Genomic DNA, 22,523 nt, shown 5'->3' on the forward strand with positions numbered 1-22,523 from the left:
GAAGCCTGGGCAGAACCTGCAAAGCCTCGTTTCAAAAGGTGCAGAATCTCCAGAGGGTTTTTTTGAGAGTTAAAAGTACTTAGAACAGTGCTTAACTCATAAGTACTATTAGTTATTCTTTTTTTTTAGTTTATTTATGTTAAATTTATTTATTTAAGTCATCTCTATATCCATCATAGGGCTGGAACATATGACTCCAAGATCAACAGTCCTGTGCTCTTCTGACTGAGGCAGCCAGGCGCCCAGGTATTAATTATTGCTAAAGGGATGCGAAAGTGAATAAGAAATCTTATTTTCTCAATTCGTGATATGTACCTCCTCGTAAAATAAATACTTACTGCCAAACTCTTGGCCTTCTTACTTCCCTTCAATCTGACCTTTTCCCTACACATGCTCCCTCACCTTCAGGGAAACTGTTTAGTGCAGACAGGCATTAAATATTTATCAATATTTAATGGTCACATGTTTTATTAATAAGAAATCTACATTAATTTCCATTGTATCACTAAAGTAAGTTCATCATAATTCTCAACTGTATAATTCCTATTCTTGTGAACCCGAATCGAGAGTCGGCCTTTGGTAGTAGCCCCTGTCATGACAACGCCACTTCAGCAAGACGAGAGAAGGCCTGGGTTTCCGTCACCACCGCTCAGCTGCAGTAGAAGCTTCAACTGCGTGCCGAGCCCTCCGCGGAATCCTTTCCTCTGGCCCGCCCACCAAAAAAGTGCCACTCTAGCACAGCCTCTGCTCCCTCTTCATCTCTATGATATTATTTTCCTGTTTCCTGATGTTGCATGACGGGAGAAATAGTCTACTTTCCTCCAGCGGTGCCCGGGGAACGACCTAGTTCAGAACTCCATTTCCCGGCGTGCATTGCTGCGTACTCTCAGCCCGCTGGCAGGAGGCCGGTTCCGGTTGCATCAGCGTGGGACCCACGGCGAAATGAGACTGTTCGTGAGCGAGGGCGCCCCGGGGAGCCTGCCGGTGCTGGCCGCGGCGGGCAGGGCCCAGGGCAGAGCGGAGCTGCTTATCAGCACCGTAGGCCCCGAAGGTAGTCGGGCTGGTGCTGGTGGGCGGTAGATGAGGGGGGCGGGACCGAAAAACACGCTCGACATCCATCCCGCAGTTGTCTTCTCCAAACCTCCACCGCGACCATGCACTCCCGTCCACCTCAAACCGCCCCCCCCACTATTCTTGGTCAGCCCGTCCCTACCCTCCTCGTCACATCTTTCATTAATGGCTTCCCTCAGTTAACCCTCGGTATACCCCTTCCCTCATCTCTAGCCTCTACTTCCATCCCCTCCGCCAATTTTCCCGCATCCCACCTCACTCCAGTGAACCTCTCTCCTTTACATCTTTTCCCACACCCGTCGCGCACCTCCGACCCCCATACTCTCTCTAGTTATTCATCACAACCCCCAGGCATCCCTCATTCACTCCTTTCGATTTACCTCTTCTTTCTAACCATCTGTTTTGGTACCTCTTAAAAGTAGTTTTCTTGTCAGTTCTCCCAATTCTTTAGATCACTCTGTTACTCTCGGTTGCTTCAGTGTTTGGCTGCTGCACTGTCCCAATACCACCAACACCGCCCCTCTGCAGTGCCCATCTGTTGCTTCCAACTGGCGGTCTCAGCTGAACACCTGCTAGTCTGTCCAGCTCATTCTGGACCCACCCCCTTTCAGTAGTCCTATCCAGAAATCTTTCCAGTGTCTTTCTTCTGCTTTTCCCTGAACAATGAGATGTTGTTCTTCTAAGTTAAAAAGTTTTTGTTTTCTTTGTTTTTTCGCTCCCTTTCCTCTTCTGCATCAGAGTGCGTGGTCCCGTTCCTGACACGGCCTAAGGTGCCTGTTTTGCAACTCGATAGTGGCAACTACCTCTTCTCCACTAGTGCGATCTGCAGGTCAGTATTGGTCCTTAAGGCAGGGAGACGGATGAATAAAATCAGGGCTTAGTGTCCGCTGTGTGGCTTTCTTTGAAAGCACTACTTCACTGTGGGAAAGAAATAACCTAGACAGATGGGCCCCTCTCATTCCACCTTCTGTTGCTCTCTTCCTGGGCAGATTCTTCTTTCTGTTATCTGGCTGGGAGCAAGACGACCTCACGAACCAGTGGCTGGAATGGGAAGCTACAGAGCTGCAGGTGGGCCTGAGACATGAGGGATGGCAGGCAGGCCCTTGCTCTTTATGGCCATCCTGATCTGTGTCCCCTACATTTTAGCCAGCTTTGTCTGCTGCCCTGTACTATTTAGTGGTCCAAGGCAAGAAGGGGGAAGATGTTCTTGGCCTAGTCCGGAGAGCCCTAACTCACATTGACCAAAGCTTGAGTCGTCGGAGCTGTCCTTTCCTAGCTGGGGTGAGTTGGGCTCTGAGATGGGGATCAGGGAAAATTATATGATAGAAGAACTAAAATGGAAGGCTATATTCAAAACCCACACTGCCGCTTGTTAGCAGTGTAATCTTGAAAAATCACCAGACTCTAATCCTCAAGTTTTTTCATTTTTGAAATGAGGTAATATTAGTAGGTACCTCAATGGGCTATTGTGAGGATTAAGTGAGGTGACTTAAGGGGCTTAATGAAGTACTTGACACGTAGTGTTTAGGAAATGGTGGATAAAACGTAGAAAATAAAAGATCAAAAAAAAAAAAAAAGGAAATGGTGGATATTAATGTATGCACTGGGAAGAAACATAGTACTTTACCTGTAGACCTTTTCCTTTTCTTTCCTCAACAAAGGAGACAGAATCTCTAGCTGACGTGGTTTTGTGGGGAGCTCTCTACCCATTACTTCAAGACCCAGCCTACCTCCCTGGTGAGAACTCTGCATATCACTTCATCTCCTACCCTAGCCCAGGAGCTTGGTGGGGGAATTATAGAATGGGCAGTACAAAATTGAGGATCCACTTTGAGGCGTAGCTTGACAGGGCAGTTACAGCATAAAGATGGTTGAGGGAACTGGGGAAGAGAACTGGAGACACTTCATGAAGAAGGGAGGAGGTCCATTCTTGCCTGCCCATTGCGGATCTGGCTGATTCCCTCTTTTCTCCCATGCCCACAGAGGAATTGGGTGCCCTGCACAGCTGGTTCCAGACCCTGAGTTCTCAGGAGCCATGTCAGAGAGCTGCAGAGACTGTGCTGAAGCAGCAGGGTGTCCTGGCCCTCCGGCCCTACCTCCAGAAGCAGCCCCAGCCTGGCTCCTTTGAGGGGAGGGCTGTCAGCAATGAGCCTGAGGTTTGGAACAGCAGTGGCATGGGGGTGGCTTGGAGAGGGACTTTGAGCATCACCATTAACTTTTAGTTGTTGGAGACCAAGAAAAGTTTCTTTAGTCTGCGAGTTTCCTCACCTGGTGAGAGATTGTGTCTGCTCTCTTCACAGGAGGAGGAGCTGGCTACTCTCTCTGAGGAGGAGATCTCCATGGCTGTAACTGCTTGGGAGAAGGGCCTGGAAAACTTGCCTCCACTTCGGCCACAGCAGAATCCTGTGTGAGTAGGCACCGAAGAGCAGGCTTTGTTTGTTTTGTTCTGTTTTTTTTTTTTTTTTTGTTTTTAAAGATTTATTTATTTGACAGAGAGAAATCACAAGTAGACAGAGAGGCAGCCAGAGAGAGAGAGAGAGGGAAGCAGGCTCCCTGCTGAGCAGAGAGCCCGATGCGGGACTCGATCCCAGGATCCTGAGATCATGACCTGAGCCGAAGGCAGCGGCTTAATCCACTGAGCCACCCAGGCGCCCCTCTGTTTTGTTTTTTAGGTGGGCTCCACACCAGCATGGAGTCCCACACCGGGCTCGAGCTCACAACCCTGAGATTGAGACCTGCTGATATTAAGAGTCAGATGCTTAAGCTACTGAGCCACCCAGGGGCCCCGGGGCTTGGTTTCTTAAGTGGAAGTTACTGATAGTGCTGATATCTGTCTGACAGTCCCCTTCACTGACCTCTTTAATTTCCATCTTTTCCTTTGGCACTTTGTACCTCTCGCTTATATAGTTATATAATAGAATGTAAGTCCCCTAAGGGTAGAACCCCAGGCCTGCTCCCATTTATGTCTGCCCTGAAAGGAAGCACACTCCTGATGAAGAGTGAGCACCACACAGCGGTGCTGCAGAAGTGCTTAGGGGCTCGGGGTATAAGGATGACTGGGTGGAAGGCCGGTCATTCATGAAGGGGCTGATTTCTCAGCTGGATTTCAGAGCAAGTGACGGCATTCAGTTACAGGGAGTAAAGTCAATGAATGCAGGAGAAATCAGTGAGCTCTCTTCTAAGGAAATGATCTAGAAGACATTCTAGGAAGTAGTTGGAACTCGTAACTGGAGGAGTGAGATTAACAAAAAGAATCATCTGAATCTTTGTTAACAGTAGAAACCACGGGAATCTGTGAGCTCTCAGGTTGGCCGAAGTTGAAGGACTCAGTAAATGGTGGGAGCGAGTGACTGTAGGCTGAGAATGGTTGGAAAGATCAAAGGAGCCCTGGCAAAGGGTCAGTGTCCAGGAGGGGTGAATACAGGGTGTGTGCAGCCGAGCTGTCGGGTGTGAAGCAGGGGAAGAGCAGAGTGGATGAATGACTGGAGACAGCAGATTGAGTGGCATGACTGGGCCTGATCTGGGAAAGGGTGGGGGCGATGGCTAGGAAGGCAGTAGCTGATGGCTGTGGGCTTGAGTAGGGCCACAGAGATGACTGCCATGGGCTACGGAGGGGGATGTTGGGTAGGGAAAGACTGGGAAGACATTATGCGGTGGCAGCCTTCGAGTACTTGAAGCAGTGACTGAAGGTCATGCTTCCAGCTGGGAAGAAGGGGAGAGGGCAGTGCTGGGAAGGCGTGCTTGGGTGGCATTGGGAGTTGGGGGGGTGTGGTGGTTGGACAGAACCAGGAAGAGGGGAGTTGGTCCCTGAGAATGAGCTGGCAAAAAAGAAGCAGTCATGATAGCGAAGTGAGAGGTCAGTGTGGAATGTAGGTGCCTGGCTTTGCTTACTGTGGCAGGGCCCTGCACTTTGACTTGGGGTGGGGGGTTCTCTTGGCTTTTAGGGGAGTTCATGATCCTGTGGTTTCCCGTGAGGAAAAACTTCTGAGATACCTGAGTCTGCAATGGTAGAACGGATCTGTGTCTGGGTGTTCTGTGTGCTCTTGGTCCCTCTGGCTTCTTCTCCATGGACTGTTGTCTTTTTCTTTCCCTACCAGGCTGCCTGTGGCTGGGGAGAGGAATGTGCTCATCACTAGCGCCCTCCCATATGTCAACAATGTCCCACACCTTGGAAACATCATTGGTTGCGTGCTGAGTGCTGACGTCTTTGCCAGGTGGATCCAGCTGCTGGGGGAGGGACCTTTTGAAGGAATGATGGGCCCAAGGGAATAGAATGCCTCAAGGGTGGGGGTTCAGAGGATTCTGGGGACATGGAGGGGGCCAAGATGGGATCCCTGTGATCACCATATCCCCTTCCAGGTACTCCCGCCTCCGCCAGTGGAACACCCTCTATCTGTGTGGGACAGATGAGTACGGTACGGCGACAGAAACCAAGGCTATGGAGGAGGGTTTGACCCCCCAGGAGATCTGTGACAAGTACCATGCCATACATGCCAACATCTACCGCTGGTTTAATATCTCATTTGATATTTTTGGTCGTACCACTACTCCACAGCAGACCAAGTAGGTTTCCTGTAATCAGGCAGGAATGGAGGGTGAACACTGGGTCTGGGGGCAGTGAGAATGTCCTGGAGACAGAAGGAACCAAAAGTATTGTTTAGACATCCACCCCCATCTCTGCCCCCAAACTTAGGATCTGAATAATGCCCTGAAGTGGATCCCAAGCATGGGGATTCCATAGATGCGGAAGTTGCCCAGGGGCTGAAGGAGCAGTGAGGAAGGGAAGAGACAGGACTTAGACTCGTGGGAACTATGAGCCTTCCCTCTGCTACCTCCCAGCTCTTCCTGGCTGCTTTGGAGTTTGAGGGACATTCCTTCCCACTCCCATGTGGGCTTATAGCAGATGCACTCATTCTTCCTCTGCCTGATACTCATCCTTAATAAAAACTGTGTAGTGGGCAGGTTGTCAGCTTAATAGTGTTAAGCAATTTAGCAGATGGACTGATGAATTTTGATTCTGGGACATAATAAAAAAGAGTACAATCCTGTCCTTTTAGAGATTTTTGGTAGTGAAGAGTACAAAACTGTTAAGTTTATATTTGACAGACATAAATTAACTTCTAGAGTGATGAGGGAAGAGATTGTGTAGGGGAGTTGGGGAGTACATATGAGGGGTCTGGGTCATCCATGAGGACTCCCTAAAGATGACTAGATGGCCTTGGCCTTGAGGGGCCTTGATTCTTGGGACACTGGGACTGATGTGGGGCCTGGGTGGAGTAGCAGGAGGGCGGGGTGCACTCCTTCCTCTGACTGCCTCTGACCTGGCCCTCCCCTCTGCCTGTATCACCTTGCCAGAATCACGCAGGACATCTTCCAGCGGTTGTTGACCCGAGGTTTCGTGCTGGAAGACACTGTGGAGCAGCTGCGGTGTGAACGCTGTGCCCGCTTCCTGGCTGACCGCTTCGTGGAGGGCGTGTGTCCCTTCTGTGGCTACGAGGAGGCCCGGGGTGACCAGTGTGACAAGTGTGGCAAGCTCATCAATGCCATTGAGCTCAAGGTGTGAGAGGAGGGTCTCGTGGAAGAAGGAGGAGGGAAACAGTCTCTGTTGTTCAGAGACTGTTCAGAGGTCCCATTTGGAGTTTTTATTTTAGCATTCAGGTCCTTTCATTGGTGCCTTTTTATTTTCTTTCTTTTTTCCTTTTTTTAAGATTTTATTACTTAAATTTATTTTAGAGAGAATGAGCAGAAGGAGGAGCGGGAGAAGCAGATTCCCCACTGAGCAGGGAGCCCAAGGTCTGGCTTAATCCCGGGACTCTGGAATCATGACTTGAGCTGAAGGCAGCTGCTTCTTTTTTTTTTTTTTTTTTTTTTTAAGGTTTATTGTGATTTTTATTTGCATCTCAGAAGTGCACTTCTGTAGTGCAAGGAGGGAGCTATGTGTCAAGCAAACATCCATTGACAGGGAATTCCCCCCCCTTCTAATGTTTATCTTTAGTAATTTTTTTTAAAATTTTTTAAATTTATTTTCAGCGTAACTATTCATTGTTTTTGCACCACACCCAGTGCTCTATGCAATCCGTGCTCTCTCCAATACCCACCACCTGGTTCCCCCAACCTCCCACCCCCTGCCCCTTCAAAACCCTCAGATTGTTTTTCAGAGTCCATAGTCTCTCGTGGTTCACCTCCCCTTCCAATCTCCCTCAACTCCCTTCTCCTCTCTAACACCCCTTGTCCTCCATGCTATTTGTTATGCTACACAAATAAGTGAAACCATATGATAATTGACTCTCTCTGCTTATTTCACTCAGCATCATCTCTTCCAGTCCCGTCCATGTTGCCACAAAAGTTGGGTATTCATCCTTTCTGATGGAGGCATAATACTCCATAGTGTATATGGACCACATTGAAGGCAGCTTCTCAACCAGCTGAGCCAACCAGGCACCCCTCATCAGAGCCTCTTTTTACCCCATCTCATCGCTCAGTTCATTGGACACTTACTGAGCATTTACTACGTGCTCAGCATTGTGCTAGGTGATAGACAAGATGAAGGCGTGCTTCCTTACCTTTGCTCCTGCTTCAGACCACCTGATCTGCGTGGTCTGAAGATTTTATTTATTTATTTGACAGACAGAGATCACAAGTAGGCAGAGAGGCCAGCAGAGAGAGGAGGAAGCAGGCTCCCTGCTAAGCAGAGAGCCTGATGCGGGGCTCGATCCTAGGACCCTGAGATCATGACCTGAGCCAAAGGCAGGCGCCACTGAGCCACCCAGGCGCCCCCTGATCTGCGTTTTTTAATTAGTTCTTTCTCTCTTCCATAAACAAGTCTCCTCTTTTCTGTGCTTACTCACTGGCTAACTTAGTCATTCACTTATACAGCACATGTTTTTTGAGTCCCTATGATAGGGTGGTCACTGGGGACTGCTGGGGATGTAGCAGTGAATAAGACAGATCTTTAGCTAGTGTGGGGACGAGACCAACCCTAAAGACAATAGTGTATATATAAGACAAACTGCTGGGAGGCTGTGACGGTGGCTTCTGGGGAAAGGTTTTTAGCCAGGTGATTAGGGAAGGCTTGTCAGAGGACGTAACATGTGAACTGAAAGTTTAACTGAAGAAATGAGAAGGAGCAAGCCAGGTGATGAGAGGTTTAGAACATTCCAAGAAGAAGGAGCAGGAAATGCGAAGGCGTGCAAGGCAGCAAGCAGCTGAAAAGGCAGAAGGGAGAAGGCCAGCGTAGCTGTAGCACAGTGAGAGGGAGGCTGGATTGAGATGAGGTCAGAGAGGTCAGCGGTGACCAGATGACCTGGTAAGCCAGGGTGGCAGCTGGATGGTAGGCTGTTCCATGGAAAATGGATGGGAGGGAAGCAGGAGAGAAGGGGAGAGACAAGTTTGGAGGCCAGAGTGGTAGCTCAGAAATGGGATGATAGGTTGGCCTAGGTTGGTAACAGCAGGAATGCGAAGGGAAAAAGGATTTGACACAGGTTTCTGAGGCAAACTCTGTAGAACTGGATAGATGAATTTAGGCTGAGGGGCCGTCACAAAAACGGCGACTTGGAAGTTTCTAGCATGCACTTCTGTTGTGGACAGCAGCAACATCTACGAATGTGGGCAGGCTCGGATGAAGGACAGACACCCGGGTTCCCCTTGTGGTGCCTGTCAGACATCCACACAGAGGCATTAGGTAAGCAGTTGGAGATAGGCTTGGAGAGTTCAGGACAAGGTCCTGAGAGAGTTCTCATCACCTAGCTTCAGAAGCCTGGAGCCTGGCTGGCTCAGTCGGGAGAACTTGCACCTCTTGATCTCAGGGTTGGTCCTGAGTACATGCCCCACGTTGGGCATGGAGTCTACTCAAAAAAGAAAAAGATTCAAAAGCCTAGATCAAAACTCACTGGGAAGCTTTCATTGATTGGCCCTCCCTTCCCCCAAACTGTTGAGTCCTCTTGCCGTCATCCGCCAGTGTTTGCATAGTCAGCGTGTGCTGAGAAAATAACTTTTTTTTTTTTTAAGATTTTATTTATTTATTTGACAGAGAGAAATCACAAGTAGATGGAGAAGCAGGCAGAGAGAGAGAGGGAAGCAGGCTCCCTGCTGAGCAGAGAGCCCGATGCGGGACTCCATCCCAGGACCCTGAGATCATGACCTGAGCTGAAGGCAGCGGCTTAACCCACTGAGCCACCCAGGCGCCCCAGAAAATAACTTTTTTTAAAGAAATATTTATTTATTTGCCGGGGGGGTGCACACACAAGCAGGGGGAGTGGCAGGCAGAGAGAGAGGCAGACTGCCTGCTGAGTAGGAAGCCCAATGTGGGACTTGATCCCAGGACCCTGAGTTCATGACCTGAGCCAGAGGCAGGTGCTTAACCAACTGAGCCACCCAGGCATCCCCAAATAGCTATTTCTTGACGTTTTGCTTTGGAAAGGCCTGCACTTGTTTCTCATGGGACCTGCTCTTCCTAACATGATTGTAACTTCCTTGGGGAGAAGAACTGTGTGTCTCCACTCCTTCCTTCCCTCACACAGCTGCTTACAGTGCAGTGCTCTTTACTTAGCCTGTGCTCAAAAGAATGCTTTTTCCTATTCTTTGCAGTGACAGGACAGAGTCGTGAAACTCTGAGCAGCAAATGCTGTGCTCTGTGGACTTGAGTCTTCAAGTTCACAGAAGGCCCAAGAAAGCATGAAGCTCAGTGAGATGCCTTACTGGGGAGCTCATCCCTTTGTGCGTCCCTCCTTGCTGCACAGCTCCCTTTGGCCTGAAGTCCTGATCCTACCTCACCTTGGATCACCCCTTCCCTTGAATTTCTTTTACAGAAGCCTCAGTGTAAAGTCTGTCGGTCCTGCCCTGTGGTGAAGTCCTCTCGGCACCTGTTCCTGGACCTGCCTAAGGTAAGTGGGCCTTTGCCTCAAGCTAGTCTGCATAGCCTCTTTGGCTTCCTCTGCCTCAGCCACAGATCTGTACCAAGCCATGCATGAATGTTTTTAATTTCCCTTTTAAAAATATATAGGCTTACTGTAAAAAAGGCATAACAGATTAAAGGGGACAGAATGCAAGGCCCAGGCCCATTGCCCAGAGATACTAACTACTGCTCATTTTTCTTTGTGTCTATGCAAGTAAACATGCATATGAAACTATTTTCCTGTTTTTTTCTTTTTCCTAATATAAATTAGATCATGGCATTCATATGGTTCTGCACTCTCTTTTTTTACTTTATAATGTGTTGAGTGGATTTTCCGCATTAGTAGGTTTGCCTTCTTTTTTTTTTTTTAAGATTTTATTTTTTTATTTGACAGAGAGAGAGAGTAAGAGAGGGAACACAAGCTGGGGGAGTGAGAGAGGGAGAAGCAGGTCTCCCACCGAGCAGGGAGCCTGATCGGGGGGCTCTATCCCAGGACCCCAGGATCATGACCTGAGCCTAAGGCAGACGCCCAACGACTGAGCCACCCAGGCGCTCCAATTTGCCTCCTTATTAAGTTTGGAAATAATTTCAAGTTCACAAAAAGAGCTGCAAGAATAAAGAGTTGCGCCATAAAGAACCTGGTGTGCCCATTACCTTGCTTTACTAGGTGTTCAGATTTTGCTCTTTTTAGCACATCCTTGCTCTTTGCACATATGTGTGTGCATACATAGCCTCTTTAATCTTTCTCTTTTTAAATACTTATTTATTTGTTGAGAGAAGGGAGCATGTACACACTCAGTGAGAAGGGGCAGAGAGAGGGGAGAGAGTCTCAAGCAGACTCCGCTGAGCGTGGCGCCCAATGCCGGGCTTGATGCCATGATCCCGAGATCACTGCCTGAGCCAGACCCTTAATGGACCCTGCCACCCAGGTGTTCCATGTCATCTTTACTCTTAAATAGTTAATTATGTTTCCTAAGAAAAAAAAGACATTCTTGCATAGCCATAGTAAACAACTGCAAGAAATTTAACATTGATACAGTTGTCTGATCTACCATATTTCGGTTTTGTGAGTTATCCAATAATATCTTTTGTAGAGTTTTTTTTTTAGTACACAGTCTAGTTCATGGTCATGTATTGCATTTAATTTTTCTCTTTAGTTTCCTTTAATGTGAAACAGTTCCTCAGCCTTTCTTTATCTTTTGCCTTTTCACAGTGTTTAAGACTGTGGTCTCTGCCCTCCCCCCTGCAGTAGAATATTCCTTATTTTGGTTTGTTCCCTGTTTCCTCATGATTGAATTCAGGTTGTGCATTCTTAGTTGGAATACTACCTAAATGATTGTGTTCTTTCCAGAGGTACATGATGGCCATTTCCCCCTCACTGGTGATGTTAATTTGTCTAGTCAAGGTGTTACTCATTTCCTCTACTATTCAATTAACATTTTTCCCTTTGCAACTTATAAGCAATCTGTGGGAGTATATTTTTAAAATATACAGATACCCCGTTCATTATTAAAGGTGCTCTATAGATTTAGCATCCATTTATTTAGTCATTCTTTTTTGTTTTTGTTTTTTGTTTTGGGGGGCGATTTTATTTATTAAGAGAGAGCCAGCAAGCACAAGCAGGGGGAGTGGCAGAGGGAGAGAGAGAAGCAGGTTTTCCACTGAACAAGGAGCCCTCTGCAGGGCTGGATCCCAGGACCCCAGGATGATGACCTGAGCTGAAAGCAGACACTTAAGCAACTGAGCCACCTAGGTGCCCCTTAGTTAATCATCTTATATCCTGAACCGCTTTTCATGAAGCTTTTCCAACTCTACCACTCCTACACATGTACCCTTCTCTTTTGCTCATTTATTAGTTATCCATTTTCAGTGTGGGCTCATGGATTTCTGTTGTTTTCAGTGGTTTGCAAATGGTTCCTGTCATGAATAATTTTCATGTCCACATTGTCCCCTCATTTGGCTGGTGGGAGTCTTTTTTTTTTTTTTAATGATTTTATTTATTTATTTATTTGAATGAGAGAGAGAGCATGAGAGGAGAGAGGTCAGCAGGAGAAGTAGACTCCCCACCAAGCAGGGAGCCTGATGCAGGACTCAATCCTGGGACTCCAGGATCATGACATGAGCTGAAGGCAGCCGCCCAACCAGCTGAGCCACCCAGGCACCCTGGTGGGAGCCTCTTTTTTTTTTTTAAGATTTTATTTATTTATTTGACATACAGAGATCACAGGCAGGCAGAGAGGCAGGCAGAGAGAGAGGAAGGGAAGCAGGCTCCCCGCTGAGCAGAGAGCCCAATGCGGGGCTCGATTCCAGGACCCTGGGATCATGACCTGAGCCGAAGGCAGAGGCTTTAACCCACTGAGCCACCCAGGCACCCCTGGCAGGAGCCTCTTTAAGATCATTTCTCTGTGTGTTTTTGACATCTCCCACCTTTTAGCTAAGAGCTTCCTTATTTCCTGGCATAACAAGGTATCTAGGTTCATCTATTACAGCCTAAGAATCAACCATTTCTCCACAAAGCCCTGGTTCATTTTAGTAGAGAATGGCATTAGAGACCCAGATCGAGGCGTGTGGTCATTGCTACTGGGACGTCTTTGCTTCTGGTCCCTTCCCCCCAAAAGTGTTAGGCATTCATCTGAAGTTCACACTAACTCCGGTGATTCTAGTCCATCCCTGCAGAGGTCTTTCCCCACTTCCCTTATTTCGTGTTTGTATCTCCCTTCTAACACAGTAAGTACCTGGCTCCTGACCTTTACTCCTTTCCTTGATCCTATAGTACACCTAAAAATAATTTCAGAATTGCTTCATAGTTTCCGGTAAATTGTGATTATAAATAATGCTGCAGCAGATAACTTTGTGCTTGTGAATTTTTATACTGTTGGAAGTGTGTCTGCAGGATCAATTCCTTGAAAGTGATTACTTGCATATGTAGTTTATTGCCAGATTTTCCTCTGTAGGTGTTTCCTTCCAGCATTGTGTGCACAGTAGAGGTCTTGTCAGGCTTCAGAAGCTATGGTATTTATGTGCGTAAATCACATGAACCATTCCTTCCAACAGATTTATCTTTGTTTTTCTCCTTATAAAAGTGAAATAAGCTTGTTTCTAAAATTCCAGGTAGAAATATTGTATAAAAGTGGATGTCCCATGTAATTCCATCTGATACATATTTTTCTTCACGGTTTTTCCTGAGCTTCTTGTTCATCTGTATGCTATTATTTTTAGAATTTATATTCTGTAGTATTTTGTGGTTTGCTTTACTTAATAAACGTGTCTTGAAGATCTTTACACGTCAGAACGTACAGGTCTAACTCACTCTTTAATGGCCTTAAAAGTATTTCGTTGTTGGGGCACCTGGGTGGCTTATGGGTTAAAACCTCTGCCTTCGGCTCAGGTCTTAATCTCAGGGTCCTGGGATCGAGCCCCACATCAGGCTCTCTGCTCAGCAAGGAGCCTGCTTCCTCCTTTCTCTCTCTCTGCCTGCCTCTTTGTCTACTTGTGATCTCTGTCTGTCAAATAAATAAATAAAATCTTTTTTAAAAAATGTGTTTCGTTGTATTGATACACCATATTTCTTCAAACCTCTACTGAACCATAGGAGTTGATTGCAATTTTTTTGCTATGATGAATAGTGTCTTCCTTATATATGCATCCATGCACTTTTGTGTATTTTTTTTTAAAGATTTTATTTATTTATTTGATAGACAGAGATCACAAGTAGGCAGAGAGGCAGGCAGAGAGAGAGGGGGGAAGCAGGCTCCCCACTGAGCAGAGAGCCCAATGTGGAGCTCGATCCCAGGATCCTAAGATCATGACCCGAGCTGAAGGCAGAGGCTTAAACCACTGAGCCACCCAGGCGCCCTCACTTTCGTGTATTTTTATTGCAAAAATTTCTACTAGTGGAATTGCTGTGTCAGAGTCACTAGTCTTTTAATTCTATATTGCTAAACTACTCCAGAGAGGTGGTACATGTTTATCCTTACTCGAACTAGTATGAGACTCTCCTAAATCAGCTCTCTTTCTCTGCCGTCTCAGCTGGAAAAACGACTGGAGGAGTGGTTGGGGAAGACATTACCTGGCAGTGACTGGACACCCAATGCCCGGTTCATTATTCGTTCTTGGCTTCGGGATGGCCTCAAACCACGCTGCATAACCCGAGATCTCAAATGGGGAACCCCTGTGCCCTTAAAAGGCTTTGAGGACAAGGTAAAAACCCTATGCTTTATTCATATGTCCTATTATTCTGCCTTTTGGTTGAGACCCTGAGCTAGCAGAATAGACTGTTGATTATGTCTTGCTTCAGTTGGAAACTGGGTTGGTGAGGTTCTCCCAGTGTTCCTTCATCCTAGTCTCTCTCCTTCCTCCTGGCCCTCCAGGTATTCTATGTCTGGTTTGATGCCACTATTGGCTACTTGTCCATCACAGCCAACTACACAGACCAGTGGGAGAGATGGTGGAAGAACCCAGAACAAGTGAGTTCTTTTTTAGCCTGTCCATGGGAAGGGTGTGTGCATTGGGTGGTTAGGGGTGGATATCTGATCTTTCTTGGGCCTTTGAAAAAGATCTCAGGAGTTTTGTTTCCCAACTGTATTCTGTAGGTGAACCTGTATCAGTTCATGGCCAAAGACAATGTTCCCTTCCACGGCTTAGTTTTTCCATGTTCAGCTTTAGGAGCTGAGGACAACTATACCTTGGTCAGCCACCTCATTGCTACAGGTACCCTGGAAGACTGAAGATGGGGGGATTTCTAGGGAATGAGGGCTGAGGCCTTCCAGAATGAAGATCCTGGAGAGGTCCTCGATCTTGAGTTTGGAGGTGAAATGATACAGGAAGTTAGAACATGAGAACTTAACCCAGAAGAAGGGAACAAGAACCTAAAGAAAGCATAAGTCTGAAGCTAAAATTCTGTAGTGAGTAAAAGCAAAGGGAAAAAAGTCGAAAATGGAGAGGAAGGGATCCCCAAGTTCTTTGCAGGCCTGCTACTCAAGAAATGTTGCTGGACACCCATAGTTGAGGTTGAGGGAGAGGAGGAGTTAATGGGTCAGAGAGGGAAAGTTGTGATTTGAGTACATGGTTCTCATTCTACTTCTCTGTCCAGAGTACCTGAATTATGAGGATGGGAAATTCTCCAAGAGCCGGGGCGTGGGAGTGTTTGGTGACATGGCCCAGGACACAGGGATCCCTGCTGACATCTGGCGCTTCTATCTGCTCTACATTCGGCCTGAGGGCCAGGACAGTGCCTTCTCTTGGACAGACATGTTGCTCAAGAATAATTCTGAACTGCTTAACAACCTGGGCAACTTCATCAATAGGTGGGACTTGGGTGGGGGTGTGTCAGAGTTAGTGGATGAGCTGGGGGCAGAGCAGGGTGGAGTGGTGGCTAGCTCTGCTCCACTAGGCAGGAGAGATGGGAGAGACGGGGGTGACGAGGCGGGAATGAGCAGGAGCTGTGAGGGATTGGGTGGACAATGTGGAAAGTGGATTTCTAGCAAATCGTACCCCATCCTGGAACATAGTAGGATACGTTTGCTTGGGTGAAGTCAGTTGTATGGGTGTGCTTTAGCAAAGTTGGTCATAAAGTGAATTTTTTTTTTTTAAAGATTTTATTTATTTATTTGACAGACCGAGATCACAAGTAGGCAGAGAGGCAGGCAGAGAGAGAGGAGGAAGCAGGCTCCCCGTGGAGCAGAGAACCCGATTTGGGGCTCGATCCCAGGACCCTGGGATCATGACCTGAGCTGAAGGCAGAGGCTTTAACCCACTGAGTCACCCAGGTGCCCCCATAAAGTGAATTTTTGAAAACTGGTATCATTTTAATATTCTTTATAGAGTTGGAAATGTGTTCTCTCCTAGCAAAAAAATTCACTTGCAGACCATTAGACAAGTTTGGCAGAAGAAAAGGGTTATTTTAGTGTAGAGGTGGGAGACGCTTCCTGTATTTTGGGGGTTTTGTTACTCGAGGCTCACACTCCATCAGCAGCCCCACCTCTACTCTTCTGCTGGCTGGTTCCCATTCTCTGCGGCCCCCGCCCTCTCACATCTGGCTGTCAGCCGTATTGCGTAGACCGTCTCTGAGAGTATTGGATAGCAAGTTACCTGTATTTCAACTTGATCGTTCTTTGCACCACTTTCTTAAAAATCAGATGGACGTTGCTTCAGTTTATCAGGTTTCTTATTCTTAGTGGGGAGAGGGAACAAGGAATGGATTTGTTAAGCTTTGCTTTCTAACTGGAGGGAGCCAGGAGGCGTCCGTCCTGGGAGAATGGAGAATTAGGAAAATCAGGTCAGATTTCTAGGAGGAGACTGGGCAGTAATTCCTTTTTTCTCTTCCTTTTCCTTATTCCCCTCCCAGAGCTGGGATGTTTGTGTCTAAGTTTTTTGGGGGTTATGTGCCAGAGATGGTGCTTACTTCAGATGATCGGCGCCTGGTGGCACATGTCACCCTGGAACTCCAGCACTACCACCAGCTGCTGGAGAAGGTCCGGTAAGCAAGGAGGCATTTGGGTCTCACTCATCTTCCCTGAGCTGTGCCAGCCAGTGAGAGCCCCCCGCTGGTCACTCTCAGGCTTTACACTGTGGCCTGGCCCCTCCCTTCCCAGGATCCGGGAGGCCCTCCGCAGTATCCTAACCATCTCTCGCCATGGCAACCAGTACATTCAGGTGAATGAGCCTTGGAAGCGGATTAAAGGCAGTGAGGCTGACAGGTAAGTTTGGCTACAGGAATAACATGGCAGTGGGCCATGTCCTCCTGGGAAGTCTAACATCTCTTCTTCTGCAGGCAGCGGGCCGGGACTGTGACAGGCCTGGCAGTGAACATAGCTGCCTTGCTGTCCGTCATGCTGCAGCCTTACATGCCCACGGTCAGTGCCACCATCCAGGCCCAGCTGCAGCTGCCACTGCCGGCTTGCAGCATCCTGCTCACAAACTTCCTGTGCACCCTACCAGCTGGACACCAGATTGGCACAGTAGGTCCAAGGGCTGGAGGGGCTGGCCTCTGAGCATCCCTGCCTTTGCCGTGCAGCCTTTGGGTTGAGGTCAGAGAACTTGGACATAGGACTCTCATAGCTGTTCTCTGAACCCTTACCCCACGCCTCCCCACTCTGCACTTACGCTTGTTTCTGATAGAAAGCCCTTGGTATTGCTCACAAGCCCAGTATCAGCTAGCCTATGTGCCATCATCGCTCTTTACACCAGAGCTCAGGACCTGGCACGTAAACTAATTGGTCTTCGGTAGGTGTTTGGAAGAAACATCACAGTCCCCTGGTCTCCATAATGCCGATAGGCAGTAAGCAGGGAGTATACAGGATAGCCGTTTCCCCTTTGACACAAGAGGAGAAAGTCCACCTCTGTACCCTTGTCAGCCCAGCATCCTCAGTCTTAGACCTTGCTGATAGTTTGGACTTTCAGAGTGTGTGCCAGTGCTTTATCTGGATTCTTTACTCAAGTCGGCAGCTATCTGCTCATTTGTTTCTTCTAAAACTACATAATGTAGGGCGCCTGGGTGGCTCAGTGGGTTAAGCCGCTGCCTTCGGCTCAGGTCATGATCTCGGGGTCCTGGGATCGAGTCCCGCATCGGGCTCTCTGCTCAGCAGGGAGCCTGCTTCCCTCTCTCTCTCTCTCTCTGCCTGCCTCTCCATCTACTTGTGATTTCTCTCTGTTAAATAAATAAATAAATAATCTTTAAAAAAAAAAAATAAAAAAAAATAAAACTACATAATGTAGAGTCTCAGAATGCCAGTGATTGGGGACAGAGAGGCCCTCTGTATGGTCTGGCAGGGTTTCTCCCTCATCAGTGAATGATTATGGAATTCTTTCTTCACAGGTCAGTCCCTTATTCCAAAAATTGGAAAATGACCAGATTGAAAGTTTGAGGCAGCGCTTTGGCGGAGGCCAGGTGAGAAAGCCAGACTGCGCTGTCCTCCCAGCAAGAGCCACAGTGTCTGGGTCCCTAAGTAGCTCTCAGTACTCTCCCTCTTCTGGGCCTGCTGCTTCCTTCCTGGGAGTTAACAGCAAGAGCCCTTGCAGTGAAATGTCATCACTGTCCCCTCCCACCCCCCACCCCTGAGCTGTGAGGTGAAACTCGAGGCCAGGGCTGTTTACAGAGCAGGTGCTAACAGTTGTCCTTCTCCAGGCCCAAGTGCCCCCCATGCCAGTTGTCGTAGAGGCTGCGGCCACAGCTGCTCCGCGGCAGGTACAAGTGCTCATGGATGAAGTGGCAAGACAGGTACTCAGCGGAAGCCCCGAGGGATTGCGGAAACACGGACTCCTCAAAAACTTCTCTCTGGTCTCACTACTCTTCTTCCCCCACCTATTCTGCTCTTAGGGCAACATCGTCCGAGAACTGAAAGCGCAGAAGGCAGACAAGAACCAGGTTGCTGCTGAGGTGGCTAAGCTCTTGGATCTGAAGAAACAGTTGGCTCTAGCTGAGGGGAAACCCCTTGAAACCCCGAAAGGAAAGAAGAAAAAGTGAAAGAGGCTGGCTCATAGAAAGTTACTTTAATGGATATGGACAGTAATAAATAAATTTACAATCTCTATATACATGCTGAGACCCTTTCCTGTTGTCTACCCCAAGCTTTCCCGCCTCCTGAATAGATGGGGTTGAGGGTCACATCATTGGCACTGGAGAAAGATGGTCAGCAGCCACTTTTGCGAAAGGTAGGTGGTGGCCCGAGGGGGAAAAGATGGTCCCAACTCTTCATGCTTGGTGCAGATTAACCATTCGGTCAATGAGAGCTCGGCGAGTCGCCTCTACCTCCCTGGTCAGGCGCTCAATTTCCTGCTTGAGTCGTTCATTCTCTTCAGCTAGCTGTGCCACTTTCCTTTCATTCTCTTGTTCTTTCTCCTTCATGCGTTGCTTTCCAGCCACAGCTGGGGACTGACCACTCTGTTTCCGCTTCCTGGGTTTTCTCTGGTCTTCTTCTTCTTCCTCCTGAGCCAGGGAGCTCTGACTGGAATCTGGAGAGCGAGGGCTCTGGGAGCTGTTTGTGACCTCTGCTGGTCCTGGCTCCTCAGTCAGCCAAGCCAGAGAGGCAGGGTCAAGAGTGGTGAAGGTTTCTGATTCTTCCTTCAAGGGAATGAGGAAAAGGTAGGATAGGTATTAGTTGAGAAGCGAAGGGCAATGCCCCCCACCTAGCTTTAGTCATCACATTCTCACCTCCTTGTTTCCAGAGGGGGAAATGTAGGTACCCCCATTTTCATCTGAGGACAGCACTTCTTGCAGGTCCTCGTACCAGGCTTCCAGCTCCCAGCTGGACAGTGTCCCGAAGGAAAAAGGCAAGGACTCAGCTGCCATCTCTGCAGTTTGATCACGTTCTGGAAAAGGACATACTCAGGATGAGGGGTCGGGGGGAGAAGAACTCCATAAAGCAATCAGATAGTCTATATAGGTTGGCAAACTTGCCTGGTACCTGTTTGCAGATACAGTTTTATTGGAACATAACTACATTCATTTATTTACATATTGTTTATGGCTGCCTTCATGCTGTAAGAGTGGAGACCTCAGCATCCAAAATATTTACTGTTTGGCCCTGTCAAATGTATCAATTGGTCTATATCAATATTCCCTCTTTGCTGCTTTTTGCCTGGCATTTGAAGAAGCATGGGTCTACCACATACATTCTTAAGGGATCCTGGTAAAAGTCCTGAGCCTCCCTTGAGGAACTCTGTTGGTAGTTTCCAGGGGGCGATTATCAGACCATCTTGTGTTCCTTTCTCCTCCTGTGAGGGGAGTCCTCTGGGTGAGTCTAATCTTGATGGGGGCTGAGGTGTGGTAAGACCAAAAAATTAACTTTGCTGGGGATGACTGCTCACTCAGCCAGCTTTCAATTAGGACATGCTCTAAGAATAGTGATTTGGTCACCTAGATAGGGGCAGGCCAGGAAGATGGATGTGGCCTGTCAGCAAATGTCTGCTCAGATTCAAATCCTCCTCTCCTGTTTTCTTTAGCTGTTTTCATAACTTAGTAGGGCCCCAGTACAGGGACCCTAAGCAGCATCTCTTAAGAATTGGTTTTGGGAAAGGGATGGTAAAATTACCTGCTCTCAAGTGTGGTGATGTATGAAGATACACTTCCTTCTGGAACACTGTGGGGATCAAAGACAGATGTTAGCCATTTTTGGAAGGAGAGAGGCAGCTCTTTTTATTTCCAGCCTCCTGCTGGTCTTTCCTCACTTCCTGTCTTTGAGGGTGTGGACGGTCAGTGGTCCTTGCAGTCATTTCCAAGGACAGAGGAGAGCCTGACCTTTATTTTTAGTGGCTGACATTTGTAGTCCCAATTACATAATAGAAAAGTCATGGCCAACTCCATGGCTTCAAGGTAGGCCTCAAACCTGCCAGGGTAAGGACTGGACTACAGGGAAGGGAAAAAATCAAGTGGTATTTCTCTAATTCCACTCACACCCTGACATATTCTAAATGCACATTTCTAGTTTCGGTGTCTCCTGGGACCTCCAACTGTGTTACATAATTGCTTATTTGAATCTCCTTTTGGGTATCTAAAAAGGCGTCTCAGACTTAATATGTCCAAAGACAAATTTTGGTCATCTTCCCTTCCATGGTCTTCCCAGGTCAGTAAATCAGTAAATGGCAACTCTACTTGCTTAAGTCAAAAGCCTTAGCACTGTCCCTGATTCTTCAGTCACACCCCACAAGTCAAACCACCAGCTAGATTTTAAAACTTATTCTTCAAAAACCCACAACCCAGTTGCATTGTTTTCAATCTGGATCAAGTTATTATCCTCTCCGTTGGATTACCCAGTTTCTGCTCTTGCCACACTTCCCCAAGTCCGTTCCCAACAAAAAGCCAGAATGAGCCTTTAAAAACCTGTCAGGTCCTGTCATGTTCAAAACCCTTCAATGACTTCCGATTTCACAAATATTAAAGGCTAAGGTACTTAAAATGGCTTCGCAGACCTCACACAATCTACTCTTCTCATTGACCACTTTCCCCCTTAAGTCACTCTAGTCCAGCCACCTGGCCTCCTGTTTCTTCCCGTTCCCATGCCCCCAACCTAGGACCTCTGTTCTTGCTGTTCCTTCTCCTGGAAAGCTCTTCCTTTCACATACCTGCGCGGCTTACTCCCTTGCTTCTTTTTAGATCTTTCAAATGTCACCTCATTTAAATGCGAGAGAATCCCTAGCCATCCAAGGTAAAACTGTAACCCCACCCTGAGCACTGGCTACCCTTCCATGCTTGGGTTTTCTCCACTGCACTTGTATTTGTTCACCGTGAACCTTTTCCCACTGAAATGTAAGCTCTGCTAGAGCAGAGATTTTCTTGTTCATGGATATATCCTGGGCTTGAAATGCATGGCACACAGTAGGTGCATGATAAGTAATTTGTAAGAAAAGCACAGACAAATTCTCCCTGGTCTCTTACAGGGAAGGGAGGAGGAAGCCTAGAAGCCAGAGCAGCAGCTGCTTATCCCTAGGGACTGGAGATGCAATATCGCCCAGAGTGTTTCTCTTCAGGGCTGTCCTCCCTGGGGAAACCTCCTTGCCTTCCAGTGTGTGGGATGCTGCTTTCATCAGCACTGGAGTCCCAGACCAGAGGGCTGCAAAGCCAAACAGGGGGCTGGCCTGATGCAATGGTTACACACACAGATTATTAGTTGGAGACAGGACAAGGGGAAAGAGGCAGGGACCTATCTCAGGGGAAGAACCGTACACTGGGGAGACCCCAAATGGCTTCCCACACTTAAGAAATTCAGGATGCTCTCTTGTGCAGGAGGCCCAAGGACCTCTGGGGGAATGGGAAAACCCATCTCCGCTCTCTATCCATCGGCACCCCTCCCCTCAGTCTTGGGTCAGTCTCCTTAAGGTTCTCTTCTTCATTAGGGTGTGGAATGGCTGTCCTGTGGAGGATCCAGGAGCCCCAGCTATCGACGTGGCCACTCTGGCCCTCACCCCAGCTAGGGCTGAGACAGGACTGGGGGTGGGGTAGGGGTAGTGGCATTTGGTGGTGGTAAACGGGAGTCAGAATCATGAACTATGGTCTTCCAGGCCTCTCGGCGTGGAGGAGTGTCCTGTTGCTCCGCCTTCCACCGGACAGGCCCAACGAGGAGGGCTGGGGTCAGCAACGTAAGATGATAAACCTTCCGAGGGCATCCGGACCCCTTGGCCCAATGGCACCGAGCAAGGCCCATGCTCCGGGCAGGGGTGGGGGTGACACTACCGTCCGAAGGAAGAGAGGTCTGTGAGCACCACTCCTAAATAAAGGATGCTCCCCATCCCTCCCTTGGACTGTCGCTGACTTCATCGGGGAAGGGGTGGGGCTACATCCTAAAAAGCATATGCCCCAACTTTGAGGGGCCAGCCAGTGTTCCCCAAGAATAGGAGGGTAAAAAGTAGATGGGGGATCAGTACTCGCCTCTCTCCTCAGGTTCCGGATCTGATTCTGGCTCTGTGGCTGCCACCCGCTCATCTTCAACATGATATTACCTGGGTCTCAGACTCAAGCCTCTGACCTCCGTAGCGCCGAACACTGATCTTTTAAGAAGGTCTTGCCCTCCTCTCAGGGGTGGGTCCAGAAGCTTACCAGTCAGAACGCGGCACGCCGGCGCTG

General features: G+C 48.1%; 3 protein-coding genes across 4 annotated transcripts; 1 reads left to right on the top strand and 2 right to left on the bottom strand.

Moving 5' to 3' along the window:
* The first annotated feature begins 848 nt into the window (after positions 1–848).
* Positions 849–18,499, top strand: MARS1 (methionyl-tRNA synthetase 1). 2 transcript variants are annotated; one of them, XM_059403533.1, is made up of 21 exons: positions 849–1,051; positions 1,810–1,900; positions 2,061–2,139; positions 2,218–2,352; positions 2,733–2,808; positions 3,055–3,227; positions 3,372–3,478; positions 5,169–5,285; positions 5,431–5,634; positions 6,427–6,628; positions 9,879–9,953; positions 13,994–14,164; positions 14,335–14,430; positions 14,557–14,674; positions 15,057–15,270; positions 16,311–16,442; positions 16,558–16,662; positions 16,737–16,923; positions 17,781–17,852; positions 18,090–18,182; positions 18,282–18,499. In XM_059403533.1, the coding sequence occupies exons 1-21, from the start codon at positions 943–945 to the stop codon at positions 18,426–18,428; spliced, it is 2,703 nt and encodes a 900-aa protein (XP_059259516.1). In that variant the 5' UTR covers positions 849–942; the 3' UTR covers positions 18,429–18,499. The 2 variants fall into 2 exon arrangements, with proteins under 2 accessions (XP_059259516.1, XP_059259517.1); XM_059403534.1 differs by lacking the exon at positions 849–1,051 and having other exon boundaries at positions 1,811–1,900; positions 2,249–2,352.
* DDIT3 (DNA damage inducible transcript 3) lies at positions 18,440–19,253 on the bottom strand. Its single transcript, XM_059403537.1, has 2 exons — positions 19,116–19,253; positions 18,440–19,025 (listed from the first exon to the last, which is right to left on the bottom strand). Exons 1-2 carry the CDS (start codon positions 19,251–19,253, stop codon positions 18,657–18,659), a joined length of 507 nt encoding a protein of 168 aa, XP_059259520.1. The 3' UTR covers positions 18,440–18,656.
* On the bottom strand, positions 19,234–22,458 carry LOC132019841 (DDIT3 upstream open reading frame protein). The gene is made up of 3 exons (XM_059403536.1): positions 22,329–22,458; positions 19,996–20,043; positions 19,234–19,273 (listed from the first exon to the last, which is right to left on the bottom strand). The coding sequence occupies exons 1-2, from the start codon at positions 22,389–22,391 to the stop codon at positions 20,002–20,004; spliced, it is 105 nt and encodes a 34-aa protein (XP_059259519.1). The 5' UTR covers positions 22,392–22,458; the 3' UTR covers positions 19,234–19,273; positions 19,996–20,001.
* Between the last annotated feature and the right edge of the window lie 65 nt (positions 22,459–22,523).

Source organism: Mustela nigripes, chromosome 6 (genome assembly GCF_022355385.1).
Source record: "Mustela nigripes isolate SB6536 chromosome 6, MUSNIG.SB6536, whole genome shotgun sequence".
Taxonomy (NCBI): Eukaryota; Metazoa; Chordata; class Mammalia; order Carnivora; family Mustelidae; genus Mustela; species Mustela nigripes.